The following is a 21,251-nucleotide window of genomic DNA, read 5'->3' as shown; positions in this document are numbered from 1 at the left end:
ACATCCCCAGGACCACGAAAAAAATGTATGCATGCATACAGTTTTAAAACACTGGGAAACGGGCACAGTGGCACATGCCTGTAATCCCAGCGGCTTGGAGGCTAAGACAGGAGGATCACGAGTTCAAAGCCAGCCTCAGCAATGGTGAGGTGCTAAGCAACTCAGTGAGACCCTGTCTTTAAATAAAATACAAAATGGGGCTGGTGATGTGGCTCAGTGGTAAAGTGCCCCTGAGTTCAATCCCCAGTATCACCCCCCCAAAAAAACACTGGGAAAAATATTTTTCCACTGAAAAAATGTTATTGCCTCCAGGGAACAAGGCAGGAGACAGAGAGGGATTGAGCAGAAAACTGCTGTTTTTTATTACTCTTGTTACTTTTCTGAAAAATTAATTTCACATAAATATACATATGTATTATTGGTGGGAAAATATTTACTTTTGTGATGCTAAAGATCCAAGCCAAGACCTTCAGTATGCTAGTCAAGCACTCTCACTGAGCTATACCCCCAGCCCTTAGTTAATTTTTAAAATAGAAATACAAGAGGAGAAAACATAATAGAATAGTTTGATTCAGACTGACCCTCCCACTGAAAAAAAAAAATTTAGAAAAGTTGAACAAAATATAACTGTTTAGGGACATTACAGTGACTACATTTTGACAAAACATGGAAACACAAGATGAACCCCATATTCAACCCAGCTTTATTCTACGACATACTATATGGATTTTTCACGTGGTTGTCATTGTACCCACATGGGCAAATATACGGTCTGTCTATTGTATATTTACCTGCCCGTTTTAGTTTATCCAGCACTTACCTCCCCCCCCAAAAAAACATAATTTTAACCCTATAACATTCTTACTACCAGTTCACAGGAAACAGAGAACAGACTGCACAGAGGACTATATTTCAAATGTTACCAGGAGGATGCAGTCCTCAGAATCCAGAATTTAAGGAATTCACATTACAAGTGAGAAAACTAAGTAGTCTTCCAATGTCACATAGCTAGTAAGTGACAGAACTGGAATTCAAATCTAGGTCTCGAGACTTCTAATCCTGCACTCTTGTTGGGTGCAATGAGGCACACTTGTAGTCCCAGCTCCTTGGACGCTAAGACAGGAGGATCATTTGTGTTCAGGGGTTTTAGGCCAGACTGATCAAAATAATGTGACTCCATCTCAAAAAAGAAAAAATGTGGAAAAGCAAAATCATATAATATTTTCTTTACTTATTTAGTAGTTCAAAATTTGCATTAGGAAAACTCTTCTAAGCCTAAATAATACCATTTCCTTGGATGGAGAAACTGACACTCTATCAAGTTAGACGTAATAGGCCAGGCACAGTGGCACAGGTCTATACTCTCAACTACTGGGAAGGCTGAGGCTAGAGGATCATAAATTCAAGGAGAGCCTCACCAATTTAGTGGGATCCTGTCTCACAGAAAATAAAAATAAAAAGGGCTGGGAGCCAGGCACAGTAGTGCATGCCTGTAATCCCAGCGACTCAGGAGGTTGAATCAGGAGGATCACAAGTTTAAAGACAGCCTCAGCAACAGCAAAGTGCTAAGCAACTCAGTGAGACCCTGTCTCTAAATAAAATACAAAACACAAAACAGGGCCGGGGATGTGGCTCAGTGGTTGAATGCCTCTGAGTTCAATCCCTGGTACTCCACTCCCCAAAAAAAGGTTGGAAATGCAGCACAGTGGTAGAGCACACTGGGATCAATCCAATCCCCAGTACACCTCACTACCATCAAAAAAGAAAGGAAGAAAAGAAAAAGTTAGAGGTCATAAAAGCAAAAAGTAATTCATAAATCCAGATTTGCAAATCAATATTTAGTTTACTGAATCACTGTAATAACAAATATAGAACTGCTCAGATTTTAACTGTAATAGATATACTGATGACAGAAGGAACATCATTAGCAATAAAGGTTTCAACCCCCTCCAGTTTTACATAAACTTCAACCATTTTCATAGGAGTAACAATTACCTCATTTCATCTACACTTTCTCCTCAATTAATTAGGACTTACCAAAATCTGTCTTTGAATAGCTTCTTCTGAAGCAACTGAGACTTCACACATACATGCCAACTTGCAAGCAACATGACATACTGCAAAACAGTAATTAGATACCCATTAAAAACAAAACATTCATTCTCCTTTTATATACATCTATGAAGAAGAAAGATGATTGAAGTGAAGCCAATTTTGTTGTTTTTAAAAAAGTCTGCACCTGGGCATGGTAACACATGCCTGTAATCCCAGTGATTTGGGAGGCTAGAGGACTGCAAGGTCGATGCCAGCCTCAGTAATTTAGGGAAACCCTGCCTTAAAGCACATTTTCAAAAAACATGTTGAGGATGTAGCTCATGAGTAGAACGCTTCTAGTTTCAAATCCCAGTACCACCAAAATATATATTCGTTCGTTGGTGTTTATTGTTGTTGCTGTTTTTTGCAGTGTCAGGGATTAAACAGTGGGCACCATGCATGCTAAATTCTCTACCACTGAGCTAGACCTCCGGCCCCAAAATCAGAAGTTTAAAGGACTTCTTAAATAATCAATTTCAAAACCAAATGATCTGATACTTACCCAATGAATCATTTGCTTAATGCTCCAGAAACATATTTAATTCTCAAATTTTAATTTCAGTTCATTTTAAGTCCTAAACACACTGAAGATACTGATTCCATAAGATACTCTTGTACATACCATGCTGACAAAAGAATAATTCTAAGTATAACTAGAATCTAGACTTATTCAACATTTGACAAAATCTCTTGATATCAGGATACTTTTAGATTTTTCTCCTAAAACGAGACACTTTCTAAGTATGCATTTTCTCAGATGACACTAAAGTTCTTGAAGCATAATTTAGAAAATAGAGATGGCTTCATTATACAGATCATTTTCCCTGAAAATAGGTAAACAGTCAAGTCTGAATAATTTTAACTTTTTTTTCTCAGTGCTGGGGATTGAACCTAGTGGCACTTTACCACTAAGCTACATCCCCAGCCCTTTTTATTTTTTATAATGAGACAGGGTCTCACTAAGCTGACCAGGTTGGTCTCATACTTGCAATACTTCTACCTTAGTTTCCCAAGTAGCTGGGATAACAGGTATAACCTCTTTATTTCTGTAGTTTACTTCATTATAAATCATCTTTAAGTTTTTAAAAATGACTTCACCTACAATTGAACTAATCACCTTTATGTAAGATCCTGGTAGTCATTTTTCCTATGCTAATAACCTTTCTACATTCCATCATAAAAGAGATTATCTGCCCAGCTGAAATTACAGGGCAATTGAAGTAGTCAGATTTTAACTGCCCATCATGAGTTTTAAAAGCTATTCATCTCTTAATCCCATTATTTTGTTCTAAAAACACTTTTGATAAAATTATGTCTAATCAGATATTTACACTGACTTGAATTTCCAGTTTTGAAAATAGTTCATTTTTTTAAATATTTTTTTTTAGTCATTGATGAGCCTTCATTTTATTTGTTTATTCAGATGTGGTGCTAAGGATTGTACCCAGTGCCTCAACACATGCTAGGCAAGCGCTCTACCACTGAGCTACAACCCCAGTTCAATATTTTCTTTCTTTTCATCGAAGTGTACTAATTGTTCAATATTCTCCAGGTCCTGAACTCTCAATTATTTCCCCTCTCTAAAGGTATCTTCAGTTACTACCCTCTCAATTTACTTCTTCCCCTCTATCTTCAATTATACCCATCTCTTCCCACTCCCACATTGAAAAAATAAATAAATTGACCCCATTTGTTTCAAGATTGCATCCCATTTCTCCTCTTCTTCATTGCCAAACTTATTGAGTTGAATTGTCTATCCAATATCTTTATTTTCTTGCTACTCAATGTGTTTTGCATCTGTATCACTTCACTGAACCTGTATTTCCAAAAACCACCTTCCCTGATTTCACAGCAACATCTCACAATGACCATGACCTTTTTGAAAAATACTACCCTCTTGCCCTGAGCCATCCTAGTTCAGCATTAAGCAATATTCCTGTGCAGGATATTGCTTCGTCTAAGAACTTTGGTCCTATCCTCACATTCAAGATCCAGGTGTTTATAGTGATTGCAAATATGCCTTCAAACCAAAGACAGCTGAGGCTGAACAAAATGCTACTTTAGAATAAAGATGTTTTCTTTGTTGTTGTTGCTCTATTCTTGTCTTCTCACCAATATGTTCTTTGACCTTTTGTTATTATAAACATGTTGGTTAGGTGTTTCCTGATGACTACTTCAAACATCTGTCTTACTCTGTTCTGCCAATATCCACAGCCTGACATTTGAATTGACTTTAGACAAACAGTGTTATACTCTCTGGGATTCATTAATGTTTTATTTTTGTCAGTGTTCAGATATGAGGTGTCCCCCAAAATCTTTTCTTAATGCAAGAATATTCAGAGGCAAAATAATTGGATTATGAGAGCTATGAACTGATCAGTCCATCCTAGTTTGAATGAATTGACTGGGTGATAATTGTAGGCACGTGGGGTTGACTGGAGGCGGTTGGTGACTAGGGGTGTGCTCTGGAGGGTGCATCTTCTTTGTGGCCCCTTTCCACCTTCAGCTCTCTGCTTCCTTGCTGCCATGAAGGGAGAAGCTTCCCTCCACTGCATCCTTTCCCCATGATGTTCTTTCTGCTTCACCCTAGGCCCAGAGCAATGGAGTCACCCATCCATAGACTGAGACCTCTGAAATTTTGAATCCCAAATAAACTTTTCCTTCTCTAAGTTGTTTCTGTCAGCTGTTTTGGTCACAGTGATGAAAAAGCAAACTAAAAGAAGTATTGTTTGTTTAGTGTTAACCCATTACTTCCTAGATCCTCAAACATAATTTTTTCCATAGTTTTTCTGTTCTGGAGTCTTACCTTGTTCCTTTCACCTAGTACCTCTCATAACATGGTATGATGACCCAAAAAGGAATAAATGGGTAACAAGTCTCTAGGAATTTTTTTTAATCATTCCTTTTGGTCTTCTATCCTTGTTTGTTTGTTTGTTTTTTGCAGTGCTGGGGATCAAACCCAGGGCTTTGTGCTTGCAAGGCAAGCACTCTACCGACTGAGCTTTCTCCCCAGCCCTATCCTTGTTCTTTTTATTCTCAGTGCTTAACTGGAAGATTCAAATTTTAAAATCTCACTAATCACTGGGCTTGGCAGAGCACACTTGAAATCTCAGCTACTCAGGAATCTGAAGCAGAAGGATCAAAAGTTCGGGGACAGCCTGGGTAATTTAGCAAAAAACCTGTCTGAAAATAAATCAAAAGTGCTAGGGATGCAGCTCAATGGTAGAGCACTTGCCTCATATGCATGAGGCTCTGTGTTCAAAAGTACCCAGTACCAAAGGAAAATAAAACTCACTGCTCTGTTTTTTCCTCAATAGTACTGGTTCTTAAAATTTGGTGGGCATGGCAATGCATGAGAATTTTTTTCATATTATAGACATGCCCAGATTTCATCCTGAACCCATGTGAATCAAAATCACCAATGGTAGGGACTGGGCATCTGTATTTCTAAGAGGCTTTGCAGATAATTTCAGGTTATACCAATATTTAAGAACCACTGCTATTTATTTTACCCCACAGAGAACCAATTACTCCTGTAGCTTCAACTATCGCCTTCATATAAATAATTGCCAAAGCTACAGCCTCAGTTCAGATGTTTCTCATAAGGTAAAGTTTCACATTTCCCCTGTTGCTGCAAATGCAACAGGTCTAAAACTAGAATTTACAAGTCATTCTTCTACTTCAGGTTTTCCTATGTCTGTTAATGATTCCATGTCAGAATTCCATAATTCTTCCACATAATAAAAAAGTAGTTGAATGTTGATGAATTATTTAATCACAGGCACACTGAATTTATTTTTGAGACAAAGTAATATTTATATATATATATTCTAAATTGATTATATATATATAATATTTATTTATATATTCTAAATTGATTTTATATATATATATATATATATATAATCTAAATTGAAGGTTTGTTGCACTATATACTATTACTCCACTGTATTAAAAAAGCACTTGCCAGGCGAGGTGCTGCACACCTATAATCCCAACACCTTGGGAGACTGAGGTAGTAGGATCACAAGTTCAAAGACAGCCTCACAAAAGCGAGGCACTAAGCAACTTGAAGATACCCTGTCTCTAAATGAAATACAAAATAGAGCTAGGGATGTGGCTCAGTGGCCGAGTGGCCCTAAGTTCAATCTGTTATCCACTCCCCCAAAAAAGCACTATACATATAACAAGCACCCAAATATCTGAGGAAGAACTGACACATGAAGATGGGTGCAGTGCACATGCCTTCAGTCTCAGTGACTTGGAAGACTGAGGCAGGAGGATAACAAGTTTGAGGCCAGCCTGGGCAACTTAGTGAGATCATGTCTCAAAATAAAAAGGACTTGGGGTTGGGGTTATAGCTCGGTGGTAGAGCACTTGCCTAGCATGTGTGAGGCACTGGGTTTGATCCTCAGTATCATATAAAAATAAAATAAATAGAAGTATTTTTTTAAAAGGGCTTGGGATGTAGCTCAGTAGAAGAGCACCCTTGGGTTCAATACCCAGTACCAAGAAAAAAAAAGAGGAACTGATATATGAAGTGGGACAATACATTGAGGAAGATCTTAGGGTTAAAGTGCAGCACCCACTTTATCTACCATATCCCTGATATCTGAGTCAAGAATTAATGTATTTTGCTGGCCATGGTGGCATAGGCCTATAATACCAGCAGCTCAGGAGGCGAAGGCAAGAGGATTGCAAGTTCAACCCAGCCTCAGCAATTTAGTGAGGCTCTAAGAAACTTAAGAGAGACCCTGGCTCATAGTTAAAAAATTAGAAGGGCTGGGGATGTGGCTCAGAGGTTAAGTGCCCCTGGGTTCAATCTCTGGTACAAAAAAAACCAAAAGAATATATTTAATATCACACTATTCACCTATGTACTAACTTTTTCCTACAGATAAATCCTAACTCTTCCCTCCCCATAGCTCAGAATCCAAGAATTGCTGGGAGCGATGATATTGACATATATCTTAAAGAGAGAGAATTGTTCTTTAAATATCCTAATAGAGGAGTAAGTCATGAGTAAGCATATTATCAATTCTATTAACCACCAATTACTCTACAACTACAACAAAATTATATACAGCTTTGTTTATATTCACAAAGATAAATATTTCATAATAAATTCTATTCATTGCATACAAACAAGTCATTTGTTTTCACAAAGTCAAGAAGTAGAGATCCATCCTTTGATTCATTGCCTCATGTATCCTGTATATTGGGACAATATACTTTCATAAATCCATTTGCTGTCACTATCCTTGTTGAAAAAACAATAACTGTCAGCACACTAGACCTTGCTCATTTAGCCAAAGCACTAGAACTTTATCAGAGAGTGAACTACATTCAAATCATCCAAGAAGATGAATCTGGTTTGGGATTTTGGTTTTGTAGTTATTGTTCTTGTTTTTTACCTGTGGAGGTACAAAGAATCTTCAGGTTCTTTCAGTAATTTGTTCCAATGTTTAACAACCTACCTCTTGAGGAAAGTATTCTTTATAGTGTTAAAAATTTAAATCCCTCACACTGCAACACTTTTCAATCTTTTATTAATGGAGAGGGGAAACTATTCAATGGTCCTTCAGTATCCTGAAGATTTTGATAATTTATTTTCCAATGGGAAATAATCTGTGTCCTTTCACATTCCCTCCAGTTTTCCTTTTCCCATGCTTTAATCATTCTTATTGTTCCCCTCTAGACTATCTTGTCATGATACCCACAAACTCATAAAGAGCTAACCTCTGAAAAATCATAAAACTGAGTGAAGCTATTTGCTTAAAAAATGCTTATGCATTATTTTGTTTGGTTGTCTTTTAACAAATCTCCTAGAAGTGGTCGAAACATTATTCAAATCATGGGAACACTACCTAATGTATAGTAAGAATACTCTTGAAAATGAGTCACAAAATGTATACATACGTACATTTAGCTGTCTGCTCTTCACTCATAAACGAACTTACTCTCCTGGTAACTGCCCAGTTCCACAGGTTTACTGCCATTTCTTCAATCTGGACAAAGAGAAAGATTTCTTTAGCCAGTTAAGATACCATCCACATTCAACATTATTTTTTTCTTGTATGTTTTATGCTTATGTAGTTATTGTGAGTTATTTCCAGGCCCTATATAATCTAATCTCATTCTACCTCTTCCCCACCAAAATTTACCTATTATTTAGAGGAATTATTTTACTGTCCCACAAACACAATCTGTCCATTCCTATCAATGTATCTTTATTCATACTGTTGGCTTTACCTGATACACTTCCTCCCTACATGTAACTGAAATCCATTTCAGTTTCACCAGCAACATCCATGAAGCTTTCAACAATGCTATAGTTTACATCGATCTCTACCTTTTTTTATTTTTGGCACTACTAGGGGTTGAACCCAGGATCTTGAGAATGACAGGCAAGTGTTCTACCACTGAGCTACACCCCCATTCCTCACCCTAACATTCTTCTTTGTTTCTTATACTCATTAAGAGTCATACAATTTAGCAGTAAATTTGCTATTTTCTTGCAGGGGGGAGTACTGGGAATTGAACTCAGGAGCACTCAACCACTGAGCCATATCCCCAGCCATATTTTGCATTTTATTTAGAGGCAGGGTCTCATTGAGTTGCTTAGCACCTGGATTTTGCTGAGGCTGGCTTTGAACTGGCAATCCTTCTGCCTCAACCTCCCAACAAGCTGCTGGGATTACAGGCATGAGTCCCCATGCCCTGCAAATTTGCTACTTTTTATCATTAATGCTTTGTGGGGTTTTTTCCCCCTGGATTGAATCCAGGGTCTCATGCATGCTAAACAAGTGCTCCACTACTGAGTTACAGCCCCAGTCCTATTCTTTACTTCAGTTTTTATTCTTATTTCCAACTAGGCTCCTTAATAGCAAATATCATGTCTTATATAAATTATATAGACAGTATAATATTTACCAAAATGCTAAACAATGACTCCACATTCAAAAAATAGAATTTGTTGTTTTGTTATGTTTTATTCTGGGGACAAAGTTTCTAAAAGTTTCTTTGGGAGGTTATTTTTTTCTATCAGGTAGAATCTAGTCAACTGGATACAAACTAAATCACACTCCCAGTGTTTCAGGAAAAATTCAAGACACAAAACATATGTAATCGGTGATAGGATGGTTTCTGACAAAGACTTCTGAAAACACTAATTGGTCCTGGATGAAACTACTACCTGAAATCAAAAAGGCATACAAAAACTTGGCTTAAATCACACAAGGTGCTATGGTGACTATGACAGAAGCTATACATCATTACCTTATAATAAATGTATTGGTAGTAATATGACATTGATAAATAAACAAAACAAAACAATTTATTTACAACAATGATGCAATGATTTTTCTGTACTAAGGATCAAACCCAGGGCCTTGTGCATGCTAGACAATCACTATACCACACAGCTACATCCATAGCCTATATTTTAAGTCTTTACTCCAGCACCACAGTTTCACATTTTTCTGATGAGTTCCATTTAAAAAATTTGTTTGGCAGGGGCAGTACTGGGAATCAAACCCAGGGCCTCATGCATGTCAGGCAAGTGCTCAACCACTAAACAGACGATTTCTTTAGCATGGTTGTCATTTCACTTACTATTCTGGGGCTAATTTTCATGCCCATCCTCATCCCTTTCACATGGTATCCTATGCCATATTGATCTAATGACTTTTACATGAAGCATTATTTCATTTATATCACTAAATACATGGAATTATTTGACTCCAAATTTCCCAGAGGAACAAGTGGTTTGAGGTATTTAGGAGGGAAAAATGAATATTCAAACTAAAATATCTTAAAGAAGGTAACTTTTTGGCATTTTGGAAAGCAATTTGGCAATATATAAAGAGAGACAAAAAAATTTCTTATCTTTTGTCCTAGCAATTGCTTTTCTGAGTTGCTAAGAAAATAGTTCAAAATGTGTAGTGATAATCTTTGCACTTAACAATGTTCCTCACATCATTATTTATAAGTGAAAAATTAAGAACACTATAAATATCCCATAATAAATATGTAAATGAAATATAATAAATCCCCTTCATGAAATATTATCCAGCTATTTAAAATAGTGGTCACAGAAACTATGTTTTTTTTTTTTTTTTTTTTTTTTTTTTTTTTGCGGTGCTGGGGATTGAACCCAGGGCCTTGTGCTTGCAAGACAAGCACTAAACCAACTGAGCTATCTCCCCAGCCCCGAAACTATGTTTTTAACATGATTGTTTAGTATGTGTCTAGTGAAAAAGCAAGGCACAAAATTGTATGTACAAAAATATGCATATGTAAATTTTACCGCAAACAATAAAATATTGGATTTTATTTAATGATATGTATGCCAAAGCATTAGTGGGTAGGGAATTGTATTGATGTTAGCAACTAACTTTGAAATGCATCCAAAAAATTAAGATGAGTTGATAGATAAATGGCCATGTGATGAACCAAATATAGTAAAATGTTTACAAACTATAACACCTTAGTGGCAGAACTCCTGTCTAGTATTCATGAGACCCCAAGTTCAATCTCCAGTACTACAAAAAGGAGAAGAAATACAATATTTACAACTGTAGAATCTAAGTGGTTATTACATAGGTGTCCACTATAAAATTCTTTCTTTTATTTTGTTCATTTTATTTTATTTTTTGAGGTTCTCGTGATCAAACCCAGGGCCTCATAAAATGCTCCCACTGAGATACATCCTTAGCCCTCAGTTTTTCTTTTTGAAAAATTTTATAATAAAATGTTGGGGAAAGAAAAAACTTTCCTTTTGGGATGCCAAAAAATATTACATATATAATGTCATTATAGTGACATAAATTTTAATTATAGAAGTTATTAAACAAAATACATTAAAATTATGGTAGCTATATTATAGTGGTGTGATTATAGATGATTTTTCTCCATTTTTCAAACTTTCTATAAGTTATTACTTTATGACTTTAAATAATTTGATATTTTTCCATATTTTATTAGAAAAGACATGGTGAATTATGATTATAAATATTTCATAGTTACAAAATGCATAATTTGTCCAACAAATATGTATTAAGCACTTACATTGCAGGTTTTGTGTTGTTTACATAAATGTATAATGATAAACACAGCAAGTACATGAAACAATCACAAGTAAATTATGTAACAATTAGGCTTTTTACAAAGAAAATTAATGCAAGGCATTTCCAAAACCAAATAGATTTTGTATGAAATAAAATAGACTCTTGGCATTCAATCTTTTGGGGGGGGGGATACAGGAGATTGAATTCAGGGGCACTCGACCACTGACTGAGCCACATCCCCAGCCCTATTTTGCATATTTAAAGACAGGGTTTCACTGAGTTGCTTAGCAGTTCACTTTTGCTGAGGCTGACTTTGAACTCACGATCTTCCTGTCTCAGCCTCCGGAGCCACTGGGTTTAAGGGCATGTGCCACCATGCCTGGCTTGGCACTGAATCTTATAATATCTTTTCATTAACAACTAAGCACAAGAAGAGAGATTACAATTTAAAGAGATTTACATACTAAGAAATCCATTAAAAGAAATTAAAACCAACAAACAAAGTGAGCAAAGTTTTAGAATACAAATCAATATACAAAAATCAATTGTACCCAGGCACCATGGTGCATGCCTGTAATCCCAGAGACTTGGGAAGCTGAGATAGGAGGATTTCAAGTTCAAGGCGAGCCTCAGAAATTTAGTGAGGTCCTAAGCAATGCAGCAAGAACCTGTCTCAAAAAAATGAAGGACTAGGGATGTAGCTCCGTGGTAAAGTGCCCCTGGGTTAAATCACCAGTACCAAAAAAAAAAAAAAGAAAAAAAAAGAAAAGAAAATCAATTGTAGATGGACATGGGGTCCATGCCTATAATCCCAGCTACTCAGGAGTATGAGCAAGAAGGATTGTAAATTCAAGGTCAGCCTCAGAAATTTAGTGAGGCCCTAAGCAACTTAGCAAGAACCTGTCTCAAACAAAAAAAAAACCTGGGAATGTGTCTCAGTGATTAAGTGCCCCGGGAGTTAGGAAAAATCTTCTTAGACATGACATCAAAGGCACAAACAATGAAAGAGAAATAGATAAATTAGACTTCATCAAAACTAAAACTTGGGCTGGGGAGATAGCTTAGTTGGTAGAATACTTGCCGTGCAAGCACAAGGCCCTGGGTTCAATCCCCAGCACTTCCAGCTTCAGAGGACAATACCATCAAGAAAGTGAAAAGACACCACAGAACAGGAGAAAATATTTGCAATATGTCTTTAAAATACATAAGGATGCTGCTACCCATAGCTACTCACGCTAAAAAGAAAAATAGCCCAATTTAAAAACTGGAAAACAATCTTAACAGATATTTCTACAAAAAAGATAAGCACATGAAAATATGTTCGAAGACATCATTAACCATCAGGGAAATACAAATCAATCTCATCAAAATACCACCTCATATCTACTAAGATGTCTACTGTAATTGCAACAGCTCGGGAAGCTGAGGCAGGAGGATCTCAAGTTCAAAGCCAGCCTCAGCAATGGTGAGGTACTAAGCAACTCGGTGAGACCCTGTCTCTAAATAAAATAAAAAATAGGTCTGGGGATGTGGCTCAGTGGTTGAATGCTCCTGAGTTCAATCCCCAGTAACCCCCCCCAAAAAGTCAGACCTTCATTAAAATTAGCTGCTCCCACACACAAAAGCATACCCAAAGGCATATATTTAACTGAGTTCTCCACTACTGGGGGGTTTCCTACTTTGTTGCAAAGGGCAAGAAAAAAAAACTAATATTTGGTGATTATTATGTGTGTACAACTTCATATATGATATTTTGTTTATTATTTACAACAACAGTGGGAGGTAGGCATTATTATTAGCCTTTATAAGATGAGAAAACTAAAGCCTAAAGAGTTTAAATAATAAATATTAAAATTAAGCACATATTTCCCTTGGTTCCTAAAACTCTATTATCCCTATGCTTTAGGCTTTAAAATCCAAATATAGACTTCTCTATGTTCAGCAATGGTTAAACATGAAAACTATTTTTACTTGTAACTTAGTTAAAATAATGAATCAACAAAAATTATCATAGTTCACTCCCAGGATCATAAGAACTTATTGTAAACAAAATTATTTTTATACCAACCTGAGCATCCTCTATTTCAGCCATAGACTCCCTGTTGATATTTTCTATGTCCTTGAAGAGTCTGTCAATTACCTCAGGTATGGTAGGTGAATTAGCTGTTATGATCAAGTTTTCAACAATTTCTGAAATAACAATGAATGATAAATGTTATGAAATGGTTATGAAATGGTTATGAAATGATCATTGGCTAAAAGTAACATCATTTTAAAATTTGTTCCTAGATCTTTGGCCAAACGAATTCAGCATGAAGGAACTTAAAATTATCCTTAGAGTAAAAACTGGAGATAAGGTGTCTTTTAGCTAAAGGTCCAAACAAAATTTGTATTCCCTGGGAGTCACTTGGAAAACTTAATCATCATCATTCACTCTCAAAAAAGTAAAATGCATTGACTTCACAAAAGTAATCTTATTATAGGTAATTTCAAAACCACAAAACAAGTTAACAATGTCTTCAAAATAGAAAAAGAAGAAATTCTAAAGGGAGACCCTGTAAAAATGAAAACACTTATTAATATTTTCAAGCATTAGACAGACATTAATTTATGCTGGCTTTGAAATCTTGACCTTACTTCATGAGAAAAAAATGACATGCCCAATTAGAGACAACATGAACCAGTTATTGAATCTGTACAAATGATGTCACCATTTTTTAAACAGTCTGAGCTCCAGATCCTCGGTACAGCTGAATCTTACTAGGCCATGGAATTCCTTAAAAAACAAGGATTAAGTAGAATCATAACTGATGCCTTACATATTATCAAAAATGAGGGGTTTTTTTCAAACAAATAAAACAAGTTTCTATAAGCTACATGTCTCTAATTTCTTGCAACTTTTCTAAGCATCAAACAAAAAAGAATACTATTAACATTCATAAAAATACTATAAAAGCACCTTCCAAAATATTTTTTTTGGGGGGGTACCAGGGATTGAACTCAGGGGCACTCGGCCATAGAGCCACATCCCAGCCCTATTTTGTATTTTATTTAGAGACAGAGTCTCACTGAGTTGCTTAGCACCTCTTTTGCTGAGGCTGGCTTTGAACTTGCAATTCTCCTGTCTCAGCCTCCTGAGCAGCTGGGATTACATGTGTGTGCCACTGTTCCAGGCCAAAAGATTTTTTAAAGTTGCCAAAACAGATTTTTTTTGTTTGTAGGAAGCTAGGGATTGAACCCAGGGCCTTGCACATATAAGACTAGTACTGTACCACTGAGCTATATCTCCAAACCCAACAAACAGATATTTTTTCATTACTGAGGATTGAACCCAGGAGTGTTCTACCACTGAGCTACATCCCAGTCAGTTTTATTTTTATTTTGAGACAGTTTTGCACTGAATTGCTCAGGCCAGCCTTGACCTTGTGACCTGCAGCATCCCCAAGTAGCTGGGATTACAGGCATACACCATACCTGGCAAAAAACAGAATTTTTAACCTGCTATACTAGACAATAAATCAACCACAAAATTTTTTCCCACTGGACACAGTGGTGCACACCTGGGAGCAACTTGGGAGGCAGGAGAATCACAAATTCAAGGCCAGCCTCCACAACTTAGCAAGGCCCTAAGCAACTTAGTGAGGCCATGTCTCAAAATAAAGATAAAAAAAATTGAGGAGGGGTTAGGATATAGCTCAGTGGTGAAGTGCACATGCATGAAGGCCTAGGTTTGATCCTCAGTTCCAAAAGAGAAAAGACAACAAATAACAAACCAAAAACAAAACAAAACAAAACAAAAAAGGATTGATGGGGATGGGGGTATAGCTCAGTGGTAGAGTGCCTGCCTCGCATGCATGAGATCCTGGGTTCAATTTCCAGTACCTGCCCCAAAATAGGGGAGGCTATGGATAGTGCTCATTGATTAAGCATCCCTGGGTTCAATCCCCAGTACTAAAAAAATTGTTTTTCAATTAAATGTCAGAAAATAGATTCAACTAGTCTGGTGTAGTGGCATAGCCTATAATCCCAACAACTCAGTAAACTGAAGCAGGAGGATTGCAAGTTTGAGGTCAGCCTTGGCAACTTAGGGAGATCCTATTTCAAAATTAAAAGGGCTAGGGATGTAGCTCAGTGATAGAACACCCTGGGTTTAATCCCCCGTATCAAAAAAGAAAAGAAAACAGATTCAACTAAAGACTTCACAAAGTAAAGTATGTTCAAATATACTAAAAAAATTTTTTGAAGTACGTGGGTGCTTCAATACCCACTGAATGAGCAAAGATATTCGGGAAAATATACCACAAAAGGTAAAATGATATGTATGAAAAGAAAAGCCCCTATCTTCCCTTTTTCCATAAATTACTTAGTGGAAAGACTCATATAAAATATCTTGGGTTGGAGTGGTAGAGCACTTCCTACCATTTTCAAGGCCATGGGTCTGATTGCCAGCACTGAAAAAAATATCTTAAATCTTCCAGGATCAGGTAAGCTTACATTGAGCTGAGGGGCATATATTATAGACCTTGCTCAAAATGTTGATAACAGGATCAGGGTGACATTTTAAAAAATCCAAATGTTGTTTTAAAACAGAGTTTTTGGGAAAAAAATTTCACTGTTGGGATCAAACCCAAGGCCTTGAGCACATTAGGCAAGCACTCTGCCCTTGAACTAAATTCCAGCTCCATATCACACATACTATGCAAGTGCTTTACCACTGAGCTACGTCCCCAGTCTCAACCCAATATGAATTTTTAACTTGAGTTCCTTTTCTAAAAAATCCTAAGATGTTATTGTAGAATACCAATTATAGTTCCTTGTTAGAGTATATATGACTATAAAGACATTTTTATTTGTGAATGTTCTCTTAAGTGGTTAATGTTTTATACAACTCAATTTTGTTGAAATAATTCTGGTCCTTTCAAAATACATTTTCAATGTCATTCAGTCGAGCAACTTGATTGACACCAGCTGAGGCAATAACAGCATAGCAGTCTTTTAAGATAAAATGGAGTCAGAAAAGCTAGGTAGATAATAGAGATCACATAGATGAATGAGAGTTGCACTACGAAGGAGCAATTTGCTTTTGGGAGAAGCTCAGAAAAGAGATTCTATAAATGCAGTCAACTCCCGAGATATGAAGACAACATGCTGTATTAAGATTATATCAAGCAAAATCATACATTTTGGGCAAAATGATTAAATTATCTTCCTGACTATTGAAATAAATTCTGATTTATAGCATGATTTAGTCTATTAAGTTTAAATGAAATTTAGCCTAGTTAAAACTATGGAGTCGCTCCATTGAGGCAGCCAATCAGTACCAATTAATTCTGATTAGGTAGACAGCATTCTAGGTAAAATAAAATAGAAAATAAACATTTTCCCTGTCCTTGAGGAAGGGAGCTTCTGTTACAACATGGAAAAATCTATCAACAGCCCTGCCATGTCTCTCCCTGTGACCTCCTTCAGCTCAACCAGTCATTCAAAAGTCAAAGCAGCTCAAAGACCTGCCAGGGTCAATTTGAGATTCTACTCCAAGTCACAATGATTATATGCAACTTCTTTAGTGAGGAAAAAAAACAAAACAAAAAATAAAATAAAAATTTGCATAGTTTTTACAGTCTCAAAGCTTTTCCAGATATATTCTTATTTAATCTTCAATCTGCTCTGTAAGGAAGACATTTTTATTTTTATAAGATGTGGAAGCATGCACAAGGCTATGAGTTCCATCACCATCACCACAAAAAAAAAAAAAAAAAACCAGTGGAAACTGACACTTGACAAAATGAAGTTACTTCTGAAATGTGATACACAGAGAAGAGAAAGCAGTAAGCTAGGACTTGAACTCAGTCGGGCTTTCTGATTTGAAATCCTAGACTTTTTACTACACTGGTTATTTTGAGAAGGGCATGGAACAAGTCACAAGTCAATAATCTGAGGCAACTAAAAAGGAGTAGAGAGAGAAAATACACCAAGACCATTCAAAATGCTAAGCCATGGCTCTGATCATAAGCAAAAATATTCTGACTGCAGAAGCTTGTTTGAATGACATCAGCCAAAATATCTAAAACAGTGTCTAAAGGGCATAGCAAACTCAACCAAACACATTTAGACACAGACTAAAATCACACTATAAATCAAAGTCTCTATCTATGATCAGAAAGATAATCTTTTTTCTATACAATGTCCCAGGCAATCTCAAATGACAAACTGGGTGTGGTACAAGAGAATCCAAGCAGAAATTCATAATGCAAAGTCATATGGAACCGCCTGCACCACAGTTTTAAGAGACCTAGTCACAGCAATGTGTTGTGGTTCCGAGAAGTGTCCTTATCCTTGAGGGCAACTAGGGAAGGATGCAGGGAAGGCTAACCTATGAGATGATGACAAACAAGCAGAAATTATACAATTCCACAAATGAAAAATCCTAGCTCAGTCGGGTGTGGTGGTCCATGCCTGTAACCACAGCTACTCAGGAGGCTGGGGCAGGAGGATTCAAAGTTCAATTCCAGCCCAGGGAACTTAGCAAGACCCTGTCTCAAAATTTGAAATAAAAATAAAAAATCCTGGGGATATAGCTCAGTGGTAGAGTGCCCCTTGGTTCAGTCCCCAGTATTGCAACAACAACAACAATTTGTTTTAAAAAAGAAAAGAAAAAGAAAACAGAAAGAAAAGGATCCAATGGCCTAACTTCTCTAGGACTAATCAAATAAAATTAGCATCTGTCTCTCTAGTCTGAAGGTCTGGTGAGTCCAGCATGCTCAAGTCTCTCAAGAGACAGGGGCTTGCACTGGTAGGTGCCATACCTCAATCTACTCTGGCTTAGCACAGAACAAACAGACAAAATCCACAGCTGTCTGCTTCTCTCTGGGGAGGGAAAACGGTGGTAGAGGCCATCAGAATCTCTGGTGGGACTGGTTGGTGGGTCTTCTCATGGAAAAAGCAAGTCAAGGTAGACTGAGTTTCTTTCTTTGTCTAATACATAAACACAAACACAAACACAGTGAATTAAGGAAAATAAAGAACCAGACAAAGATGTTCTAAACAAAGGAACAAGCTGGTCACTCATGAATGGGTAAGCAGGAAAGGACTATGAAGGGCAACTGAAAACCACAGGGAGCTTTATCTGACAGATAAATGGCAGGAAGATGGGGGCTTGGTGTGTTAAAATCTCCCCAGACACAATTATATCCCCTTAAGGAAAACTTGTTTTCCTGAAACTACTGTTTCAAGATCTTATAATACCCTACCAGGTGTCTGGACCCTCCTTTATCACTGAAACTATCACAACTCCCTGTCACAATAACAAGTAAAACATCAAGACCCTCACAAAGAAAACTTGCTGAGAGCTATTCAAAGGATAACCGATTAAGGGGACAGGAAATTGAGGCAAAAACAGGGAGACTCGACTTCCTTAAAAACTCCATCTCAGGGCTGGGATTGTAGCTCAGTAGTAGAGCCCTTGACTAGCACATGTGAGGCACTGGGTTAGATCCTCAACACCACATAAAAATAAATAAAGGTATTATGTCCATCTACAACTAAAAAATATTTTTAAAAAACTCCATCTCTGTGAGCACCACACCAACCTCTCATTGAGGCAGTTTGTGCAATTCCTATGCTGTCAGTCGAAAGTCAAACAGTGGTCCTGGGTAGGTCTCTCTGGAAACTTCGCTGGGACTTGCAATAAAACTGGAGGGCAGGAGGGGCACACCATCTTTCTCCTCTCTGAGAGAACTGACTCTCACCCTTGAGAGTGTCCCCATTTCTATTTTTCTACTCCTTCAATAAACTCGTGTGTGTTACTCTGAGCAACATGTCTGAAATCTTTTTGTCATAATTTCAAGAATCATGGTGAAGGGGGAGCCTCCATGGCTGTCTCAGTTCATGGTGGACCTCTACCCTGTAACATCTCCAAACCATGCAGTGCTGCATGCCTATAATCCCAGTGACTCGAGAGACTGAGGCAGGAGGATTGCAAGTTCAAGACCAGCCTCAGCAATTTGGCAAGACCTTCTCTCAAGATAAAAACTTAAAAGGGCTAGAGGTATGGCTCAGCGGTAAGAGCACCACTGGGTTAAATTCCCAGTACCACTAAAAACCAAATAAATCTCCATACCAAATAAGTATAAGAGTTACATGATTTACCTGAAAGAATTTAAAATATCTGTCATGAAGATGTTCACTGAAGTCAAAAGAATGAAGCATGAACAAAATGAGAATTCTGACAGAGAAAATATTTAAAAGTAGCAAATATTGCCAGTCATGGTGGCACACACCTGTAGTCCCAGCAACCAGGGAGGCTGAGGCAGGAGAATCACAAGTTCAAGGCCAGCCTGGGCAATCTAGCAAGACCTTATCTCAAAATAAAAATTTTAAAAAGGGCTAAGGATGTAGATGAAAAGTAGAACACTCCTGAATTCAATACTTAGTACGGCAAAAGAAAAGTATCAAATATTTCTCCAAAGATGACAAACGTGACCGATAGGTATATGAAAAAATACTCTAAATCACTAATCAGCATGGAATACAAATCAAAACCACAATGACATACACCTCATACCTGTCTAAAAAATAAAAGACAAGTGTTGGTAAGGATGTGGATAAATTAAGTCCCTACAAACTAGTAGTGAGAACACAAAATGATACAACTGCTGTGGAATACAGTAGAGAGCTCCTCAAAAAATTAAAAATAGCCAAGTGTTTTGGTGCACACCTGTAATCCCATCAACTCCAGAGGCTGAGGCAGGAGGATCACAAGTTCAAGGTTAGCCTGGCAACTTAGTGAGACCTTGTCTTAAAACTAAAATAAAAAGTGCTGGGGGTGTAGCTCAGTGGCAAAGTGCCACTGGGTTCAATCTCCAGTACCTCCCCTGCAACACACACACGAATTAAAAATAGATGAGTATGGTAGTGCATGCTCATAGTCCCAGCTACTTAGGAGGCTGAGGCAGGAGGATAACTTGAGCCCATAAATTCAAGACCAGTCTTCACAACATAGAGAGCACCATCTTAAACCTTCAATGTATATATGTGAATACCCCACAGTGATGTGTGTACATCCACAAGAAATTAATTAAAAAAATAAAAATTAAATTACCATATGATCCAGTAATCCTACCTCTGAGTATATATCTAAAAGAACTGAAATCAGGATCTTGAAGAGATATTTATTAACATTCCTACATTCATTACAGTGCTACTCATAATAGCCAAGATATGGAAACAACCATCCACAGAAGAATGGAAAAAGAAAATGTGGTATAATATCCTGGCACAGTAAAGGATACCTATATTCTCAAGCTGTTCAGAAGACTGAGGCAGGAAGATCACTGGAGCCCAGGATTTCAGGGCCAGTCTGGGCAACATAGAGAGACCCTATCTCTAAGAAAAAAAGAAAAGAAAATGTGGCATATATCACATGGAATCCTATTCAGCCTTACAAAAAAAGGACGGATATTCTGAAGTATGTGCCAACATGGATGTTGAAGACATTATGCTAAGTGAAATAAGTCAATCACAGAAAGACAATATGCATTATTCCACTTACATGATATATGTAAAATAGTCAAGTTCATAGAACCAAAGAGTAGAATGGTGGTTTTCAGGTACTGGGAAAGAGAAAGAAATGGGGCGTTACTAACCAACAGGCATAAAATTTCAGTCAAAGGGAATAAATAAGCTCTAGGGACCAGATTTACAACATTGTACTTATAGCCAATAACAATATTACAATGTTCACTTAAATTTTTGTTAAGAGGGTTGGGGTTGTAGCTCAGTAGTAGAGCACTTATCTAACATGCTCAAGGCTCTGAGTTCAATTCCCAGCACCACAAATAAAAAATCTGTTAAGACAGCAGATATCACACTAAGTGTTCTTACCAAAATAAATGATACAGCTCCAAAGCTAAACAGGAGCCTAGAGTACACCCCCTAATATGTTAAATCTCAAATCTGATGGCCAGTATAACTCAGTCCAAACCAACCCCTTCCTTACTCCACAATGCTGGTACTCCTTTCTTGCCCTTTGACGTAATTGGCTCAGAGACTGGAACAAACCTAATCCTACAAACAGCATTCATCAGGAGA

The 21,251-nt window shown here is 37.1% G+C and overlaps 1 protein-coding gene across 1 annotated transcript in view; it reads right to left on the bottom strand.

The window, feature by feature from the left end:
• The window catches only part of TEX11 (testis expressed 11), a 316,643-nt gene that overhangs the window by 280,708 nt on the left and 14,684 nt on the right, over window positions 1-21,251 (bottom strand). Inside the window, exons 3-5 of the mRNA XM_079124942.1 lie at window positions 13,231-13,352; window positions 8,018-8,102; window positions 2,038-2,117 (exon numbers count right to left, since the gene is read on the bottom strand). Coding sequence (XP_078981068.1) covers window positions 2,038-2,117; window positions 8,018-8,102; window positions 13,231-13,352 — 287 coding nt within the window. The remainder of the gene's footprint in view (window positions 1-2,037; window positions 2,118-8,017; window positions 8,103-13,230; window positions 13,353-21,251) is intronic.

The sequence above is a fragment of the Sciurus vulgaris genome, assembly GCF_902686455.1.
Source record: "Sciurus vulgaris genome assembly, chromosome: X".
NCBI lineage: Eukaryota > Metazoa > Chordata > Mammalia > Rodentia > Sciuridae > Sciurus > Sciurus vulgaris.
The sequence above is the reverse complement of the archived record's forward strand: the minus strand, read 5'-3'. Positions and strand labels throughout refer to the sequence as shown.